This window comes from Rattus norvegicus, chromosome 7 (assembly GCF_021556685.1).
Source record: "Rattus norvegicus strain SHRSP/BbbUtx chromosome 7, alternate assembly SHRSP_T2T, whole genome shotgun sequence".
NCBI classification, from domain to species: domain Eukaryota; kingdom Metazoa; phylum Chordata; class Mammalia; order Rodentia; family Muridae; genus Rattus; species Rattus norvegicus.
In genome coordinates, this window is record NC_141540.1 from 6257917 (window position 1) to 6278683 (window position 20767).

A 20767-nucleotide genomic window follows, 5' to 3' on the forward strand; every position below is an offset into this window, starting at 1 on the left:
TCTCCCCAGGATCTTTTTCTTTTTATCTTAAGGTTATGGATCCAATTCAGAGACTTATATATACAAATGAGCCTAGAAAAATGCATAGCATGCTGCTTCCCGCAGTTTAGATATGCCATTCCTGTCTAATCGCGATGTGGTCCAAGAGATCCAGACTACCAACACACAGAAAAAAAATGTAACAGTCACATTTGATAAACCATCTATGTCTTTGAACATTAGTTCACACACTCACAAATAAAAACAAAGAAAATAGGGTTATTTTCTAAATTGGTTCTTCAACTGTTTAGAGGTGCCAAGATGGAGAAGGATGTTCGAGGTGTCATGGATTTCTCTGGGCCCTGTCTTCCCAAGTTTTAGTTTCAGGCAAATAAACAGTAAAAACAACAGTCCAATGCACTTTCTTTTTTCCTTTTTTACTTACATTAAATACATCGATAAATCAGCAGTTGCATTCTGTTACCACGATTGTTATGTTAGGAGAGTGAAAGAAAGGCAAACACTTTCTTAGGAAAAAAAATATAAAGGCAGAAAAGATGAGCCCTCCCCTAAAAACTGATCAGAAGAAAAAGGGTGACAGGGAGGTGGGGAGAGAACCAAACCCCTCAAGCCCAACAGAGCTCAAACAAAGGCAGAAGAGCTGGCAGGAGGAGAGGGAAGGCAGCAGACAGGCCCCGGAACTAAGGCCAATACTGTTCCTAAGAAGGGAGGAAGGGAGGAAGTGAAAGCCTGGGAGATGGCTTCCCAGCCCCAAGGCAATAAAACATCTTCATTTTTGCAGAGGAGTTAAGTTTCTAAGAGACTTAGAGAGCTTCACTCAGAGTCTCCACTTGCAAAAAGGATGTGCCTGGGTGTTTTGCAGATGAACAGGTTCTAGAAAAGTAAATATGTATGTTTCAGGGCCGTGAGAACTAAGGCTGCCCCTGGAAAAGGAAGAGAATTGAGTTCTAAGTGGAAGAACCTAAGTTGGGTCCTTGAGAATCTTGGCTTCATGGATTCCTCAGCTGGAATACAAGTCAGTGTCTAAGCCAAAGGGGCAGAAAGGCTCAACTCTAGGCTACTGTGGTCTTTCCTTTCTTCTGAAAATTACCCCCAAACTCTGGCTGAAATATCAAATTCCTTCTTGCTTTGATGGCTTCCCACAGACACCCTCAAACATCTAATGTAGGATGTAGAGAAGCCAGAGATTCAGAAAGGACCAAGGCCCTCTGATGATACAAGGCAGCTGTGAGGCACCTTCAGTTCTAGTTGCCCTGTCACTGGACAAACGGCCTCTGTGGGAGGAGCCTCTAGTGGTACATGGATTAAGTAAGAGTGAGTGGGGGAATGAAGGAGGAACTAAACCCAAGATATTAACAAAAGGGAGAAGAAAAGGGGGCTAATGGGAACCAGGAGGCAGAACTGACTGTACAGAGAATCAAGACTTACACGTATTTACAGGGAAGTAGAAAAGACATGGTAAGACGTAGCAAATCGAATGTGAACCCTGGGAAGATAGAGCACTCCCTTTTCCTGACCTTTCTTTACTCCACTACCATGGCCCGTGCTATTCTGAGGCCACTCCCCAGTTGCTCAGACAAACCTATACCCAAGAATAGAGGTGTGAATCAGTCAGAGGAAGCTAGCAGTGGACACTGGGTGTGAGTAGCTGCCACTGTGACTGTTGTCTATAGGGCCTCTCCAAACCTCATTCATTGTAGATTCCATTTAATTAAAAAGGTTGAAGGATAGGTAAATCAATCACCCCCCCCCCCAAGAAAAACATGTATCTTGACTGAACTACCATCAATTAAAGTGCAAACTGCAGGGGCATGGTGTCTGGGGTTAAGGCCATCTCAAGGCCAGGGTAGGGAAATGCCTATGTATACACAGGCTTCAGAGGACGGCATCAGAGACTGGTACCTCCTCCAATTAGATCACAGCAGACTAAGGGTGCAGGCAACCAGTGAAGATTCTTTGGAGCACTCTGAGGTCCAATCCCCACACTCGGTGGGGTTAGTGGATGGGGACAAGAAGGAAAGCAGCCTTGGGACGAGTTAGAGCCACAGATGACACTGCATCTCCATCTGTGTCCTATTAACTAATAAACTCCATTCAGTGCCTGCGAGCTCACCTCCCCGATCTCACTCCTACCTAGGACACCCTCCACAAGTCCACTGATTGGTGCCGCAGTGTTTCATAGACAAGAAACTCTCACCAGATAAAATGAAAGGAAATGTTTCCTTACTCCCTCCTGCTCTGAGCCTTACTCTCCCGGCAAGGTTTTTAATGTAACTAAAAGTATATTCCTCCCTTCTCAGTACCTGGGAATACCCTTCATCATCTTGTAAAGAGGAGGAAACAGGATCTAGAGGAGGGAGTGCTGAGAGGTGGGAGAGGGAGGCAGGAGACAAAAGTCTTCTCTGAAACACTGGGAAAACATGGAGGGGAAGGGGTGGGGGGTGATGGGACAATGAGGAAGTCACTGTCTTGCACCGAGAACATGAAGTAAAGAAAGTTTGTTTTGGAAGGAAGGTCCTGGGGAGATTTGACCCCAAGCCCCAGAGTAGGGCATAGTAGTGGCAACAGCTGCCTGGTGTTGGTTGCTGAAGCATTAAAAAGTGCCATGACGGAGCTGTCAGGAGGCAGCCCTTGGGAGCCAGGGCTCAGTGTGCTGTCACCGTAGGGGCTGTGTGCTGAGGGGCGGGGATGGAGGTTATGTCTTAGCTTTCGTGCTAATTCCATACGTATTTGCTGCTAGCCACCCCTCCCTCAGTTGCTACAACACTGGCTCTTGTTCTGCTGGGCCTGCTCATGAAGATCCACGCCCCGACTTCGGCCTGCTGCACCCCCTGGATTCTGGGGTTCACTCTTTGGCAACTTCTTTGCTAAAAAAAAACAGAACAAAACACGGTAGATTTCACTCACATACACATCCCACCCCAAACAAGAGGACTACTGAGAGGGGTAAGAGAGATTAATTAAAATGATGATTTGAAGAGTGCACAAGTATTTGCAAACCTCCCTGAACAGAGCTGATACCAAAGGAAGGAAGTTACAAAGCAAGTGAAGCTGTTTCTACAACTGAAGATTTTCTTGTCTGATGGTGCTAGGGACAGAACAGACTGTTAAACCTGACCTTGGCTTCTCTCTGTAAGTCCAGATTAGCCTCAAACTCTTGACCCTCTGGTCTCAGCCTCCCAAATGGTAGATTGCAGGTACACACCCCGATGTCACTTTATTTGTTTTTTAGTCTGTGTTTAACTATATGTATGTGTGTATGAGTGGGTGGGTAGACACGGATGCAGACACCCTCAGAGGTCAGAGGTGTCATACCCCTTGGAGCTGGAGTGACAGGTGGTTGTGAGCCACCTGATGTGGATACTTGGAAGCAAAAGTGGGTCCTCTGCAAGAGTCGTCTGTGCTCTTAGTCACTGAGCTGTCTCTCCAGCCTGCTTTGTTCTGAAGTCCGGTCTATGTAGCCCAGGCTCGCCTCAAACTTGCTAAATAGTCAAAGATGACCTTGATCCTCTCATCTCCATTTCCCGAGTGTGACTATAGGTGTGCTTCACTGAATCTTGCTGTGTTAGCCCACTGCCCTGACTGGTAAGATTTTGTGTATGCATTATTGTGCGAGAGTGAAGGGTTTGTTTTTTACTTTGCCTTTGGTTTTGTTTTGAGACAAGTTTTAATACATAACTAGCTTCGGCTGTATTTTTTGTCCTTTATTTTTTCCTCTGTCTATCTGTCCAGGAATTCATCATATCATAGACTTGGCCGGCCTCGAATTCACAAGAGATCCATTGGCCTCTGCTACCCAAGTTGCAACAACATAATTTTAAGGTTTGGGGCCATCACAACACGAGGGAATGTATTAAAAGGTTGCAGCACTAGGAAGGTTGAAAGCCACTGGCCTAGACTTCTTATGTAGTACAATTAGTTTCAGATCTGTGGCAATCCTCTGCTTTGGCCTCTCACGTGCTGGATTATGAGTAGTACCATTCCTAAGTTAAGGCTTAATTTTCCTTGCTTTGCTTCTTGGCAGTGCTGGGCCTTTTGCCTCCTACGCAAGTAATCTACAACTGTACTCCATCTCCAGTCCCAGCCTATAGTGAGTTGTAAAACCACCAGTCCTTTGGGTTAAGGACAGCTTTACCTGTAAGGAGAGACAGAAGATTTCAGACCACTCTGACCTTACCTATTGCCAGGAAGAGATCATTCACGTTCATAGCAGTCTTAGCTGAAGTCTCCATAAATAATAAGCTGTTGTCATCTGCATATGCCTGAGCCTCCTAAAAGGAATGAAAGTGGTATTGCTTTTATATTCCCATGTGGTACTCTAGAGTAAAGGGGTATTTGATGTTCTCTCCTCTTAATGTCCTTTTATATAAGGACCCTGGTATGTAAATAATATGTATTTTATATACAGCCCTGGACTCATAATATAGTAATGATTCCCCTCAAGATAAACCCATGTGCGCTAAATTCAACAGGATGGATGTCAGGAATCTGTGTGTGTGCATATATTCAGATATGCACACATGTATAGGCCAGAGGTCTACTTTGGGTGTCCTCTTCCTTAATTGCAGTTTGTCTCATTTGTCTTTTTCTTTTCAGTTTATTGTTTGTATGAGGAACAGCGGAGGTGTCTCCGTATAAAGGTCGGGGGCCTTGAGGCCGCAAAGGCATCTCCTGCAGGAGGGCCTAATTGAGGACTGTCTGAGAGTCCAAGAATTGCTGATGCAGACATGCCAGCCAATCAGGAACTGCTGTTTACAAGACATGCTTTTTGGGGACCAATGGGGCGTGGGTGGAGGGTATTGAAGGAGCTGCTGCATTTCTCACCTGCTCCTGGAGTCTGAGTCACTGATTCTTTGCCACCTCACCTCCAACCCTCAACGACAAGGGAGGGTCAGGCAGCAGGCAGGCCAGGTCTGAGACGTTTGTATATGTGTACACATGTGTATGTGTGTGCATGCTTGTGCCTGAGTGCCATGGAATGCTGATAGAGGTCAGAGTCAATGATGAGGCTGGTTCTCTGCTTCCTTCCATTTTTATGTGGACCCCAGGGACTGACCTCAGGCCCCCAGGCTTGTACCTTTACCTGTAAGTATCTTACTAGCCCCACTCTATGCCTGCAAGACAGCCTCCAACTGAGCTCCAAACCCTGTTTTAGCTAGAGTAGCTGGCCAGTAAGCCCCAGAGACACTCCTGCCTCCACATCACCAGCCCTGAGGCTGTAGGTAGGACACTGTGACCTTACCATGCCCTTTAATGTGAATGCTGGGAATCCAAGTCCTCATACTTGCCATACAAGTACTCTACAGCTGGAACCACTCCCCCAGGGCAAGGAATCCTAACTGTGGAGCAGTGTAAACTGATAGGAGTCTTTGTCAAGAGTCCCGTACCTCAAACTTAACTATTTCCTGCTTCCTGCTCTCACCCTGGGACCCTACAACTGCTATTTCCCCACCCCTCTGATGTAGAACTTTCTTCTGATTCCTCTAAAATCTGTTGGCTGCTGTCTGGTCACTGTTGCTGTATTTAATCTGGTATACAACCAGGAAATGAGACGATGAAAGCGTCACATGAAATTCTCAGGAGACTGTTTGGGAAAAAGAGGTCCCACATACAGAGTGAACATGCTAGGAGGATTCTGTAGGCCACCTTACTTCATACTCCACCATGCGCTTGTTGGCAAGGTCAGCTTTGTTCCCTGCCAAGGCAATGACGATGCTAGGGCTGGCTTGCCGCTGTAGTTCCTTTACCCATGTCTTTGCCCGGGCAAACGTTTCCTGGGAAAACATCAAAGAGAATGGACTGGAATGAGTGGTAATCCACACTCACTACCCTCTCAGGCTCACAACTCTCCTCTCCCAGTTGCCCTTCCCTCTGAAGTCATAGGTCTCTGACAATTCACATTTTCTGGCTTAGTGCTTAGAAGCATGGTTGGTTGGTACTTTTATCTTGCTATTTAAGAACTGTTTCCTCTCCCCACCTAATTTAATTTCGATGAAGCTCAATAAACACTTTTCTTAGCCCACGTACCTGATTAGTGATATCATAGACCACGATGGCAGCCTGGGCACCCCTGTAGTACATGGGGGCTAAACTGTGGTATCGTTCCTGCCCAGCTGTGTCCCAGATCTCAAACTTGACTGTTGTGTCATCTAGACACACCGACTGGGTGAGGAAGGCCGCTGTGAAGGAGAAAATGAACACATTCTAAGTGGGATGATGGACAGGAAGATCCCACTCCCCTCCACATTACTTCTGCACATCCTGAGACTAGCTGCCACCAAGGCCCATCAGCTACAGGTTTAAGTGTTCTCCATTCACGTAAATATTGGAACAGGACCAAGATGGCCTCTGAATATTTTTGAGTACAGGCAGGAGGCTCAGGAGTTCAAGGTCATACTTGGCTATTTAGCAAGTTTGAAGCCAGTCTGGGCCAAATGATCCCTTGGATATATTTTTTTCATTTGTTAACATAATTAAGAGTCTCAGAGCTGGGTGGTGATGGCGCACTCCTTTAATCCCAGCATAGTTTGAGGGTAGCCTGGTCTACATAGTGAGTTCCAGGACAGCCAGAACTACATAAAGAAACCAAGTCTTTAAAAAAAAAAAAGAATGAGGCAGTAACTGCATATGTAGCAGAGAATAACCTTGTTGGGGCACCAGTGGAAGGTAAAGCCCTTGGTCTTGCCAAGGTTGGACCCCCAGTGCAGGGGAATATGGGGGGGCTATAAGGGGGATGTATAGGGGGAAATAACCCATATGGGGGAAGGTGAGGGGGGAGGGGTAGGGAAGGGAATGGGGGTTTATGGACAGGAAACCAGGAAAGGGAATAAACTTTGAAATGTAAGTAAAGAAATATATCTAATAAAAAAAATAAACAAACAAATAGACCTTCCTCAAGATGATTAAAAAAAAAAAAAAAAGAGTGAGGCAGTAAGAATCAGACAGAAGTCACATCCAGAAGAAGAAGGAGGGTGGAGAGTTGGCTTGGCAGGCAGGAGCACTTGCTACTCAGGCAGTGTTTGATTCCAAGCACCTACAAGGCAGCTCATAACATAGAATTCATCTTCCAGGGGATCCAATAACTTCTAACCTAGCAAGTACCAGACACACACAGTGCACAAATATACAAATGGGCAAAATATTCATATATATAAAATGATAAATCTATAACCATAAAAAGCATTCAAACAGAAAGAATTACAGGGAGCCAGGCATGGTAGTATGTCTTTTTTTTTTTTTGTTTTTTTTTTTTTTTTACGCATATGAGTACATTGTGGCTGTCTTCAGACACACCAGAAGAGGGCATCAGATCCCATTACAGATGGTTGTGAGCAATCATGTGGTTGCTGGGAATTTTTTTTTTTTGGTTCTTTTTTTTTTTTTTTTTTCCGGAGCTGGGGACCGAACCCAGGGCCTTGCGCTTCCTAGGCAAGCGCTCTACCACTGAGCTAAATCCCCAACCCCCGGTAGTATGTCTTTAATCCCAACACCAGGGAGCAGGCAGATCTCTGGAGAGATGGCTCAGTGGTTAAGAGCACTGACTCTTACACAGGACCAAGTTTCAGTTGCCAGCACACAAATGGGAGTTCACAAGCATCCATCCGCTCCACATCCAGGGGGTCTGCAAGCATCAGGCACACACATGGTATACATACATACACACATGCAGGCAAAACACTCATATACATACTAAAAACACTCATATACATACTAAAAACAAGTCTTGTAAAAAAGTTGAGTAAGGGGCTGGAGAGACAGCACAGAGGTTGAGTGTACTGGTTGATCTACCACAGGACCCGGTGCATAATTCCCGATACCCCCACGGCAGCTTACAACTGTCTGTAACTCCACCTCCAGGGGACCCTACACCCTCACACAGTCACTACACATAAAGATATAAATTAGATGTAAAAAGTTAAATAAGTAATAAAACTAGTAACTTTTACAAATGAGATTTTCAGGGCCCAACACACCTGCACTTGTAGCCCTTGGGAGGCGGAAGGAGGAAGATCAGGGAGACAAGGACATTCTTGCTCTGCCAGTCTGGGCTACTGGAGCTCCCATCTCAAACAAGCCAGCCCACAGGATTTTAAAGTGATGACAGGTACTAGAATAACACACTTCCAGGGTCCGTGTGTGGAGGTCAGAGAAAATCTCTGTAGATCCTCTCTCCTTCCACCTTTATATGGAGTCTAGGTCTGAACACATTGTCCTCAGGCTAGCACAGCAGGCACCTTAACTTCTAAGCCATCTTGTTGACCCATATTTTTTCCCAGTAAAATGATAAATTTTATTTTACTGTGTACTTGTGCGCCTCTGTATGGGCATATGCATGTGAATGCAGATATCTACAGAAGCCAGAGGAGGTGTGAAAGCCCCTGGCTTGTCTTTTGGGGTCATAGGTGGTTGCGAGCTGCCCACCTTATGTGGACACTAGGAATCCAGGTCCTCAAAAAGAAAAGCAAGCCCCCTTAACCACTGAGCCATCCCTCCAGCATCCCCAGGAGAATTTCTAGAAAAGGTTCTAATATAGACTCAAGCAAGTTATTAAGTAAAAGTGGTGATTCGTGCTAGGTAACGGTGGTGCTCACACCTTTAACCCAGCACTCCAGGAGGCAGATGCAGGCTGATCTCTGTGAGTTCAAGGCCAGCTTGGTCTACAGAGTGAATTTGAGGACAGCCAAGGCTGCACAGAAAACTCCTGTCTCCAGAAAGAGAAAAAAGAAGTGGAATATTTTTTAGAAAGGACTCTAATACGGACTTAAGAAGGTTATTAAATGAGTGTACACTAAGGGGGGTGTGGGTTATCAAGAGATTTATCTGATTACATATCTGATTATGAACCACTGCTCCAAAACACCACTTCCATGGGATGGTACTGTGGGAACATGAGACCTTTGCATATGAACAAGTACTCTACCTACTGAGCCATATTCCCAGTCCTTTTCTGTTTAGTCAGGGCCTGGTTTGTAATGGAGACTGATCTAGGTCTTACTCTGTAGCACATATAAGCTTTGAACCTGGATTCTCAAGCCTTCAACTACCAAGTAGCTAAGATTACAGGCCTGTGTCAATGGGTCTGAACGTTTTGTTTTAAATTTTTTTTATTTTTAATTATGTATATATTTGTTTTTAAAATATTTTTAAAAAATTACAAGTACTGTGTGAGTAGTCAAATCCCCTGAGCTGGAGCCACCTAAGGCTTGCTCAGAACCAAACTTGGGTGTGTGTGTCCCTACAAGACCAGAACATGTTTTTAACTTCGCAGCTATCTCTCCAGTACCTGAGTGTCAGCCTTGGTTGGGCTGACCCAGAACTTGAAGCAGTCCCCCTGCATTAGCTTCGAGAGCATTCCTATGTTCAGGGAAGAACCACCTCACCCTGCCCCCCCCCCCCCAAAAAAAAAAAAAAAAGAAAAACAGGGTTTCTCTGTTGCCCTGACTGTCCTGGAATTCATTTGGTAGACCAGGCTGGTCTCAGAGATCTTCCTCCCCGTGTTTCCAGAGTGCTAGGACTAAAGGCATGTATCACCATGCTCGGCCTGACTTTGTATGATTGTGACAGGCCTCACATAGGCCGGGCTGGCCTCAAACTATATTGTTAAGATGGCCTTGAGTGCCTAATCTTCCTGCAGTTTCCGTTTCTGGGAACCGTCCTGAGAGCCAGTTCTAAAATCAAGTCCCAGATGTCCCTTTCAAGCCCTACTAAGTGCTAAGCACTCACCTCCAATGGTACTTTCCTGGTATTCATGGAACTGTCCTTTGACAAAACGTAACACCAGGCTCGACTTCCCCACTGCAGATTCTCCCAGCAGGACCAATTTGAACTGGCATATTTTGCTGGCCTGGGGCTGCCCATTGGGCCTGGCTGTACTTCTGCTAGTCATAGCCAGGTTATCAAAGTAGGAGAAGGTAGAGGGAGGGGAATGCCACAAATTGGCAAAGGGGGGAGGGGAAAGGGAGGGACTTCCAGGCCTCAACAGTCCTGTAAAGGAAAAAAGGGTAAAATTAGACACAGCTCCACGAAACTGCGCTTTTTTTTTGTTTTTTTTTTCTTTTTCTTTTTTCTTTTTTTCGGAGCTGGGGACCGAACCCAGGGCCTTGCGCTCGCTAGGCAAGCACTCTACCGCTGAGCTAAATCCCCAACCCCCAGAAACTGCGTTTTTTAAAAACTTTTTTTTTTTCTTTTTTTCGGAGCTGGGGACTGAACCCAGGGCCTTTTGCTTGCTAGGCAAGCGCTCTACCACTGAGCCAAATCCCCAGCCCTTAAAAACTTGTTTGTTTGTTTGTTTGTTTTGTTTTGTGAGATGGTCTAAAAACGTTGGTGTACAGTCTAGGTTGGCTTTAAATCCGTGATAATTTTCCTGCCTCAGCCTCCCAAGTGCTAGGATTAGAAGCAAGAGCCACCAAACTAAATAAGGTTTCTTTACCAGGGTCAGACAGCTTGGAGTGAGCTGGATCCTGCTTCACCCCCTCTCCCTGAAGTGCTGGAATCGCAGGCCCACCTTACCTCATGCTAAGTTTATTTTGGTTTTCTGAGACAGTCTCATCCCATATTAGTGGCTGGCCTGGAACTGAACATGTATACCAGGCTGGCTTTGACCTTACTGTGACCTCCCTGCCGTTACCTCTTGAGTGCTGTGGTTACAGTGTGCACAATCACTTTTTAGAACAAGAACAGAATCTCAACTTCTTGTTTCTAAAACTTAGCTCTGGTAATTAATTATACAACGCTGAAAGGTTACTCACCCTTCTGACAAGCTCCTACACAGCTGGCCTTCAGTAAGTGTGGTAGATAGCCAAAGAACTGGTTCTGGGCAACTGTGGTGCTGTGTATCTGCAACCAGCCTTCAGGAGGCTGAGGCAGGAGGATCTGTCATTAGTTTAAGGCCCTCTCTGCTCCTCCCCACTCCCCATCACCTATGCACACAAAGAACTGCATCTGCAATAAAGATTGTTTTACCAGACTATGACTAGCAAGGGAGCTGAAATGGAGACCGAAAAGGAGTTTAATCTCCAGCAGGTCTTCAAGGTTTTCCCCTGAATCACAGCTGGCCTGTCCAACCACTGGTATGCAACTGGTGGGTTTTTTTGCTTCTCCTCCTCTTATTGTTTGATTGATTGACTGGGTGGTTCTGAGGATTTTCACGAGGTAGGCAGGCAAGTATTTTACTACTGAGCTATATTCTCAGCCCTTCGTTTTCTTAGATAGGATCTCACTATATACTTGGCTTGATGCTTAATATGTGGCCTAGGCTGGCCTCTATCTGACAGAATTTCAGGTGTGGACCACTGTACCTTGATTTTTTTCCTGGAGTCTTGATGCTAGGTCCATATTTATATTTAACATTTACATATACTAATTATTACTATCTTCCTGCATATCCCAAGATATGAAAACATACATAGAGATGAAGGGAGGGTAAAAAGGATTAACAGAGGACTGAAGCGGAGTAAGCGCAGGACTAACAAATGACTGTGCCCTGTGCATTCTACAGCAACAGTCCTAATAGTCCTGACTTCCAGTATTATTAGAAGTTTATGTGTGTGGAGGTCAGAAGATAATCTGCATGAGTTTGTTCTCTCCTCCTACTATATGGGTTCCAGGGATTGAACTCTGGTTGCCTGGCCCTGGACAAGTGTCTTTACCTGTTAGGCCATTTTGCTACCCTCCCACTTGTGTCCAAAAGGCTCACACTCTGGCTGGGTGTGGTGCTGAACATGTAGGAGGCAGACACAGGTGACTCTGGCTTCTGAGACCAGGCTGATCTACAGAGTAAGTTCCAAACTAGTTTAGCTCCTGCATGTATGTGTGTACAGCTAGACATATGGACACACACCATACACAACTGTCCAAGAAATCTGGAAACTATTACTGGAAGTCAGAATTAATTTGCTTCTTAACCAACGATGCAGTCTTTCTCATACTGTGGGCTGAATAGCAATTATGATCTTGAAATCAGAAGGGTGGAATAAAGCTGTCTGTGGCCAGTCTGTAACTATCAGTGCCACTGAAGAACTTTTAGATGCTTAGGTGAGCATCCCAGGGGCCAGAAGAGCCCTCAACCTTACTACTAAAATTATAGAGCGATGCAGCCGTAGCCCAAGCTGCCCTGCCTGAGATCCTGAGATCCTGAGTGCTGGCACAGGCCTTTGCCAGCATCCCCAGCTGATTTTTGTTAAGCTAAGAGTTGACAATGGACAAATGATCCACTTAAATTTAAAAAAAAAAAAGAAGCAACAGTGATGTGGCTGTAACCTTCAGGGTTCATGTGGCTGTGGCTGTGGCTGTGGCTGTGGCTGTGGCTGTGGCTGTGGCTGTGGCTGGCTAGCTGCGTGTTAACTCCTTCTACACAGTGAAAGGTTTGTCCCTTCTAAAGAGCAAACACCCTTCCTGGAGAGAGGACTCTACAGTCACGGGTACATGCTGCCTGGTACATCCTCCAAACAGGCTCTCAAGGCCTCAGAGGCAAGAAAGCAAAGCACAGCAGCAGGTGTCACCACCACCTTCAAACCCCAGGCCAAAAGATGTGCCTTCCTAAAGAGCAGCTGAGCAGTGCCTACTGGGCCAAGCAGATAATCAATCGCAGCAGGCAGGACCTGCAGCAGTCACTGCTGAGAGTTCAAGGCCAACTTGGTGAGTGAGAACCCACCTAAGCGAAGCTGGGTGTAGCGAGTGATGTCCATCTGTAATCTCAACACTCAGGAGACAGAGCCAGAGTGTATCATCACAGATGTAGAAAGGCAGGGTGTGACCACACCCACTTTTAATTCTAGCACTGGAGAGGATCTTTGAGAGGTCAGGCCAACAAAGGCTACACAGTGAGACCTTGTCTGAAAACATAAGAACTGATGGTCAACCTGGTCTGCTGAGACCTCGTCCAGCCACGCTTACACTGCGAGACCAAAAAGAAAGAGCAGCCCCACAGATGAGAGACTGAGGTCTGTGCATAGGGCAGCCCACTGGGCAGGGACACAGGAGACTGTTCTCCAGGCACCACTGCAAAGTCCGAATAACAGGAAAGTATGTCAGTTAGCCTGACAGTCCCAACTTGGGCTCAGCTCCCCACAACTGGCTTCAATTCAGTACACAAAGTCTATGCAAAACTTCTAGAGCTCTTATCTGTCAGTAAACAGTTTCCAGCCCATGCCCACCACACTGTGCCCAGTTAGTCAGCTAAGAGACAATCCATCTGTCAAATATGCCATTTCTACTTCGCAGGTGAGAAAACTGAGGCTTATAAAATTAATTTGTCAGGCATTAAGTACAGCCAGCTGACAGTACTTCTGCTCGCCCCCCATATTGCCATGCTTGCTTTTCCTTCCTCCTCTTTTGTTTTTTTTTTTTTTTTTTGGCTGTGTATCCTAGATTGGTCTTCAACTCAAACTCCATTTGTTTTTGCTCTCTATGTGTGGGGATTAGACATGGATCACCCCACTTGGCCTCCCTCCACTGTATTTGTTTCTAAACATTTTTGGAGACAGGATCCTTATTTTAGCTGCTCAGATGCTGGGAGAATAGACATAAACCACACCCAGCTCTACCCTACTTTGTTGTTCCTAAAGACAAACAAGGTTTCTTCTCTGCGCAGCCTTGGCTGGCCTAGGAATCACATTGTAGACAAGTCTGGCTTCAAATTCAGATTTGCCTGCCTCTGCCTCCTGAATACTGGGATTAAAGGAACAGACACAGCAGATCTTACTGTACTTGTGTGCAAGCACGCTTATGATGACTGGAGGATCCTGAGATGTTTCTCCAGCACTGTCCATTTGAGTTTTTGAAACAGGGTCTCTCAGTGGCTTCCCAATTTTGCTAGATTGGAAGGAAGGCCAGTGAGCCCAGTCATTTATTTATCTCCACACTTCTCCAGGCTGGAGATTACAAGTGTGCGCCAGATTTCCCCACCACCACATAGGTTTTAGGGATCGAAATCAGGCCTTCAAAAGGATGTTTCCCACTGAGCTATCTCTCCAGCCCCTCCACTGTACTTCTCAAAGAATCAGGACTGCTTAACTTTGGGGAGGGTACCAAAATACAAGTATGAGTGTACACCAGATGGAGGTTCTGTCTCAGTTCAGCTTCAGTAAGTACTTGGCTTTGGAACTGGAGAGCAGGCCTTCCTAGGATCTATTCTCATTCTGTTCCAACGGGACTGCCATTACTCCTCTGCAGCAGGCCTTAATATATTAGCCTGGACTGGATAGCTGGCCAGAGCAGAACCGTGGCAATCTGTACATTCTGGTGAGTTTGGGAGATAATGTGAGATTTACTAAAGGAAGATGGGGCAGAAGCCAGCAGATACCTTCATTTCCTTTCCATCTTGGTTAGACCCGAATCGCTGAAATCTTGAACTGAGAGTTGTACTACTTAGCTCAGTTCTTTAACTGCTGACTCAACACTCTCCAGCGAGTCACAGGCTTAAGAGCTCCGCCTCCTCCTCCACACTCCCCTTATTTCTCCAAAGGTAAAAGCAGGCTTACCGCTTATCCGCAGGGCAGTGCTAACTCCCTATTATTGACTAGGGAAAGATTAGGATACCTTCCTTAATTTGTCTGCCTAGAAAATTCCAAACTTATAGGGTTGAGTATAAATGTCACCTATTAAAATACATAATTATCTTCTATGTATGGTAAAATTCATCATTGCTCTAGACTCCCCCAAAAAGCTAATTAAGATCAAGACAGAAGGGCCAGAGAGATGGGTCTACAAAGTGAGCTTCAGGACAGCCAGGGCTACACAGAGAAACCCCGTGTCAACAAAGCAAAGCAAAACCTGTGTACGTGCACATACATGTACTTGAATGCCACAGCACATTTGTGGTTAGAGGACAGCCCCCGGGAGTTGGCTTTCTCCTTCCACAATGTGAGTTCTGGGACTCAAACATTCATCAGTACCTTTCTTTCCCTGCAGAGCTACCTCCCCAGCCTAGCAACATGGTATTTCTATCATGTACTTACCACAATGAGTTATATCCATTTACTCTGCTAAACCTTCTCAAAAAGTGGGATTAAAAAAAAAAAAAACTTATTATAAACCCACGGAGAAGGAGCAGTTGTTCGTTACGTGTTCCTGACACCCTTCCCAATCCACTCCTCCCTGGATAGACCTAAGTTCAGCTTAGGAAGCTCTTGACAGGCTTCAGAACAGTTCTCCTCCGGACGGACCCCACCCACATGGTACTGTTGTAATTCACATGGGCCAACTGCTCTTCCTGTCACCCGTGAGTATGTCTCACATGGCCTAATCACACAGTGCCTCTGTAATACTGAGGCAACTGCCAAGTGCCTAAGAACAAACCTCTCTGAGATTTTAGGTGAGGATAAGCAGGTTTCGTTTGTTTGTTTGTTTGCCGACACAGGGTTTCTCTGTGTAACAGCCCTAGCTGTCCTCGAACTCTCTTTGTAAACGAAGCAGTCTCAAATTCAAATTCCCCCAGAGTGTGGAATTAAAAGCCTGTACCACCACACCTCGCAAGCAATTAAAAAAAAGCTTTAGGTCATTATCCACGGCCTTGAGAAACAGTTTAGACATGAAGGTCACACCACTACGCAGCCAGACAGGTATCCACACCCGCTAAAGGAAAGAAAGGTGCACTCCAGCCCAGAAGTCTGCACTCACCACACCTGGGTGACTCCTTTATCAGTCCAGTTACTGCTCAGTTAACTGATGAAGCCTTTCCTGAAGCCTTTCCTGAAAGGTTCTTGGGAACATGCATTCCGCATTGTTTTGTGGCACCCTCCTTTCAGAGTGCCAGCGCATTTCCTTCCCTGAAGTTCACATTTGGATTCACACGTGCTACGTAAGCAGACCCCCTTCCCACCTGAAATGTCTCAGGGTCAGGAAGCGGGGAGTCAGTTGCCTCTCCCACCCTTCTATGGCTCCTTCTCAGAAGCCAAACAAATTAACACACGGACAAGCACACCACACAGGAATAATTCTTGCACTAAAGCAAAGTAAGAAAAGTTAAGATACAGGGTATGATTTTAAGGGCAATAAGATGCCCTCTTCTCCCAATACACTATTGTAACTCCAGGCCTATGTTTGTAATTTGTACATTGCTAAGTCTACTTGTTAGCTTCCTCCATATGCAGAAGCCTTTGGTAAACTTGGGAAATATTATTTTAAGTCACTATGAATAGTTTACATCTTAGATTTTAGAAATTCCAGATCAACCTCTATTCTCATTCTCTTTGTATTTAGGGTCTTGTAAATGCTAATCATATATTCTACCACTAGGCTACCATCCTGGACCCTAGATTAAAAATAAAATCTTTTGGGCAGTAGTGATAGGGTCTGCTGTGTAGTTTACTCTGGCCTTGAACTCAGCTGCTTCCACCTCCTGAGTGCTGGAATCAAAGTCAGGTAGCACCATGCCCAGCTTCCAAATCCTATCTTGAAAGAAAGTTTTAAGAAGATAGGAAAAAACAAACAAACAAAAAAAACAAATGAAAAGAAAACTCACAAAGGGACACAGAATAGGACAGGAAATGGTGAAGGTTTAAAGATACCAAAGATTTAAAGAGGATGAAAACACACGCACGCGCACACACACACACACACACACACACACACACACACACACACACACACGACTGGCTGTGTAAGGGAGAAAACCTGTGGGGAGGGGCTGAGGTTTTTGCTGGACACTGTGCAAGGAGCATATTAGAGGGCTTCAGAAAGTCAAAAAAGTCAAGTTCAAATTCAGAGAAAGATGGGAACTTTTTGGGTCTGGAACGGTTGTCATCTCCCTAAGATAAGGAAGAGACAGTCAAGTACTGGGAAAATTTGAATGAAGATGGGGTTTCTGATTCTGATGTTTCTTTCTTGCCCATAAGAAAGTTGCTCGTGGGGCTGGGGATTTAGCTCAGTGGTAGAGCACTTACCTAGGAAGCACAAGGCCCTGGGTTCGGTCCCCAGCTCCGGGGGAAAAAAAAAAAAAAAACTAGAAAAAAAAAAAAGAAAGTTGCTGGTGCATTTGGGCAGTTTCTAGGCTACCCAGTGCATGGCTGTGTGAATGAACACTGAAGAGAGCAGCTGCTAAGTCAAAGGACAGCTCTGAACCTGATAGAGATGGACTGCAAAAGGAACACAATGAAGAACAGAGTGTCAGCCAAGAAAGTACCGAGAATGGGGAGAATGAACAGCACTTGGGGCAGATGAGAAAACCTGTCTCTGCTTGGGTTTTTCTCACGTGCACACTAATTACAGTCTCATTCTTCCCACAGTATTCTCTTGTTTAGTCTTATTTAATATCTCTAACTGTCCTAAATGAAATACGCTATGTGTAGAAGGACTCAGATTTTACATATGTCTGTGCAGCATAAACACTTTCACATATGCGTTACTTTGGTAATTAAGAAACGTAGTGATGCAAGCTGCTGAGATGGCTCGGCCCCAGGTTAGTGCTCTTGCACAGACCTGTGTAGTTTCCAGCACCCACGTGGCAGCTAATAATTGTCCTTAACTCCAGTTCCAGGAGACCTAATACCTTTTGTGACCTCTGAGGGATCCCGCATGTATGTAGTACATATGCATACACTATGTAGTGAGAACAAAATGAATGCTGTGATAAATAGCATTAGTACAGAAAAGAAAGAGGAGGCAGAACCCTAAGGGAGAAACCAAAAGGGTCCAATCTATAGAAAACTTGACAGGTCAGCAAAACCCTTCCTCTGTGTGTGTGTGTGTGTGTGTGTGTGTAGAGAGAGAGAGAGAGAGAGAGAGAGAGAGAGAGAGAGAGGGAGGACTCCCATTTGTCTGGCATTAATAAATCCATCTTCTAAGCTGCCAAGCCTGAGTACTGAACACCCACAAGAGTTGTCCTCTGATCTCCACACATGTATTGTAGCTTGCACACGCACACGCACGCACACGCACACATGCACAGAGAGAGAGAGAGAGAGAGAGAGAGAGAGAGAGAGAGAGAGAGAGAAAGAGAAAGAGAAAGAGAAATGACTCCTGAATAAGTGGACAAAGAAGAAAGGGTGGTGCCAACCTTCTGGTAGGTAACTTCTCAACTCTTTCCCAAATCCCTTCAGGGATATCACCTCACAGTTCCTGGCGTGGAGACCTCCATTAACTACCTAGGAAATGCTCAAGTGCAAGTCTCACAGACATGGTACTTTTCTTTTTTTTAAATGGCTGGGGATTGCTTTGCCCCTTTTCATGCAGATGACAGAGTTCCTCAATTCTAGGTAAAAGTTAAGAGTAGTCACCACAGACTGCATTATGAAGTGGGAAAGACTGAGCAAAGCACTCCCAAATTTTCTTAGTTCTCTCACAGTACATGAAATAGGGAAAACAACGAATACAGTAACAGAAAGTAAAGAAGAGTGCAGTCAAGACCAGCTATGAGGTCAGGGTAAAAAGTGTAGGGGGGCTGAGCTTGGAGCTACCAGGAGCCATGGAAAACATAATTTTACTTTGTCTTCATTCCCTACTCAAGAAGTACCCCAAAACTTCAAATCACCACACCCAAGCACTAAAGGAACAAAAGAGTAAGGAACTTCCAAGATACACCATCATTCCAGAAGTTCCCATAACTGATACCAGGCCCTGCTTACTTCCTTCTACTTTGGTCTTCTAGATCAGTAATGCATTCTTCATTTACTTCAGGGACCAAATCCCTCGGCTACACCAGTGTACCCCTAGTTCCCCTTTCAACAGTCACTTTCCCTGAAAAGAATGCCTCTCATTTGGCTAGGAACCCCGACAGTGGATGTCTCTAGAGATCCAGGCTCCGCTACCCCCGGGGCTGGGTGTAGCACTGTCCCCTCCACACCTCCTGCCAAATGGGCTGGCTTCCCCTCCCTCACTGCCTAGTCCCCGACCCCAGCTCCTCCCTCCACACCGCGCTGCTCAGAGTCCCGAGGCAGGCCCTGGTCCTCACCGGCTCCGGGTCCCCGCGCCCGGCCCCCGAGCGGCCGCAGCCAGAACCCAGCCGCCTCCCAACTAGAGGCTCGGCTCCCAGCCCTGCCGATCACCTCCTCGGCGCCCACTAGGCCTGCGGGACAGCCCCTTTTGCCCGCTCCAGGAGGCTCTCGAGCCCTGGCGTCGGCCCGACCCGCCTCTGCCGCAGGCAAGGCTGCGCTCCTCTCGGGACCTCCGCCTCTGCCCTTGTGGGCTCCATCAGCTCGGTACCTGGGGCTCCGTCTCCCCCGTCGGGCCCAAGCCTGTGTGGAACAGACAAACAGCTGCAGCTCAACCAAACTCCTGCCCCCTTCGCCTCCTCCTCCTCCTCGCGGGCGGAGGCTCCAGCCAATCGCAAGACCACCCGCCTACCGTGGTGGGTGGGCTATATGGGCATTCACCCGCCAATCCTCTGGAGAAAGGCGGGCTTTGAGGGACTGTCACCAACTAGTACAAGTGGGGACCAGACTGGCGAGGCCGCAAGCCAATACCTAAACGAGAAGCCTTGAAGATTGGCGGGATGAGTAGCCATTAAAGAGAGTGCTTCTGGGAAAGGGGGCAGTGCAGCACTGACAGGCATGTGCCTCAGCCAATAAAACCTCGACACCCGTGACACCCCTCCCCCGCCTTTTGACTCGTAAACATCTAATCAGGTGAGTGAAGAAGGCGGGTCAAATGGAAATCTTAACCAGTACTGGGAAATTTCCGAACTTGACAGGCAGGCAAGGATAGCGCGAAAGAAGCCTTAGAAAGGCTTTTGGTCGGGTGTGGTGTGGCAATCCTAATCCCAGCACTGTGGACTGAGGTGGAGGCAGTGCTAGGTCTTCATCCTCTACTAGTGAGTTTGAGACTAGCCCGGGCTCCTCATTAACATGATCTCAGTTTGGGGGTGGGGGGCTCAAGGGGTGGGCTTGGCGGCCCATTTATTTAATCCTAGCAATCAGGAGGATCTCAATGAGATTCAAGCCAGCCTGGTCTACAAAGTTCCAAGCTACATAGTCTTAAAAAACGAACAAAAAACCAGTATTAACCTTCTCTCTTCTCCCCTTGGCCTGGATTACACCGATGCCCCGCTTTCTCTGTCAAATTAAGAAAGACCTGAAACCAGGGGAATTTTACCTTGTAAATTCTTCTTAGTGGAGCATTAGAGAACACGAGTTTTTTGGGTGGATTGCCTAATGTTTTGATCATGTAAAAACCGTGACAACAGAAAGTGGTAGTCTGAAGGAAGATACTTTAGCCTCCTAAATTTTCACATTGTTGATATTTTCTCAATTGTTTGTAAATTTGAAAAAATATTTGGACAGCTTTGCTGAGGATTTTTTCCGGTACTGAGGGTTGAACCCAGAAGACCCAAGGCTTGTTCCCAGTACCACAGCGTGCTGGCTGCTCGTTGCCCACAGCTCGCAGCTGACTGTACCTCTGGAAGAGATGCAGCGTCCTCTCCTGGCCTCTGCGGACACTAGAGACTCACATGTACACACAATTTCACAGTCAAACAAAACCCTACACAAAATGGTAAAAGCTTCCTGGGAAATGGTGTTGAGATGGATGTCCCTGAAGCCCACTCAAGTCAAGTTGCTGCTAAGAGAAAAACTGAAACGGTGTTCTGTATTGGTGTGCCTGTGTGCATAGGGGAAAGTAGGAAGGAAGTTTCCCCACCCTTAGAAACACCCCACCACAGCGCATGGCAGATGCCCTGCATACACAGAGATTAGGTGGAAGGATATGAACTATATACTGACTATTCTCATTCAGAATTTCACCCACACCATTCTTTCAAGTAAATGAATAAATGATAAATATGAAAGAGATTCACTATACACCTGAGAATATTTTCTTTTAATGAATTACAAAC

The 20767-nt window shown here is 46.1% G+C and overlaps 1 protein-coding gene and 1 long non-coding RNA gene across 7 annotated transcripts; one reads left to right on the forward strand and one right to left on the reverse strand.

Annotated features, from left to right (window-relative positions):
- Positions 1 to 400: 400 nt before the first annotated feature.
- On the reverse strand, positions 401 to 19206 carry Rab5b (RAB5B, member RAS oncogene family). 6 transcript variants are annotated; one of them, NM_001439891.1, is given in 7 exon segments: positions 401 to 2867; positions 4178 to 4271; positions 5652 to 5774; positions 6028 to 6179; positions 9724 to 9984; positions 10749 to 10857; positions 19141 to 19206. In NM_001439891.1, coding segments are annotated over 5 exon segments (648 nt in total). In that variant the 5' UTR covers positions 9887 to 9984; positions 10749 to 10857; positions 19141 to 19206; the 3' UTR covers positions 401 to 2751.
- On the forward strand, positions 18847 to 20723 carry LOC120093528 (uncharacterized). Its single transcript, XR_015625023.1, has 2 exons — positions 18847 to 19562; positions 20217 to 20723. It is a non-coding gene; the product is annotated as an uncharacterized LOC120093528 (long non-coding RNA).
- The last annotated feature ends 44 nt before the right edge of the window (positions 20724 to 20767 follow it).

Excerpts from the sequence above, each read along its gene's own strand:
- Rab5b (XM_087555979.1), bottom strand. The coding sequence starts at position 9,886 with ATGACTAGCAGAAGTACAGCCAGGCCCAATGGGCAGCCCCAGGCCAGC. Across the intron at positions 6,180-9,723 it reads CCAGGAAAGTACCATTGGAG|CGGCCTTCCTCACCCAGTCG; the intron begins GTGAGTGCTTAG and ends TCTCCTTCACAG. Across the intron at positions 5,775-6,027 it reads TCTATGATATCACTAATCAG|GAAACGTTTGCCCGGGCAAA; the intron begins GTACGTGGGCTA and ends ATGTTTTCCCAG.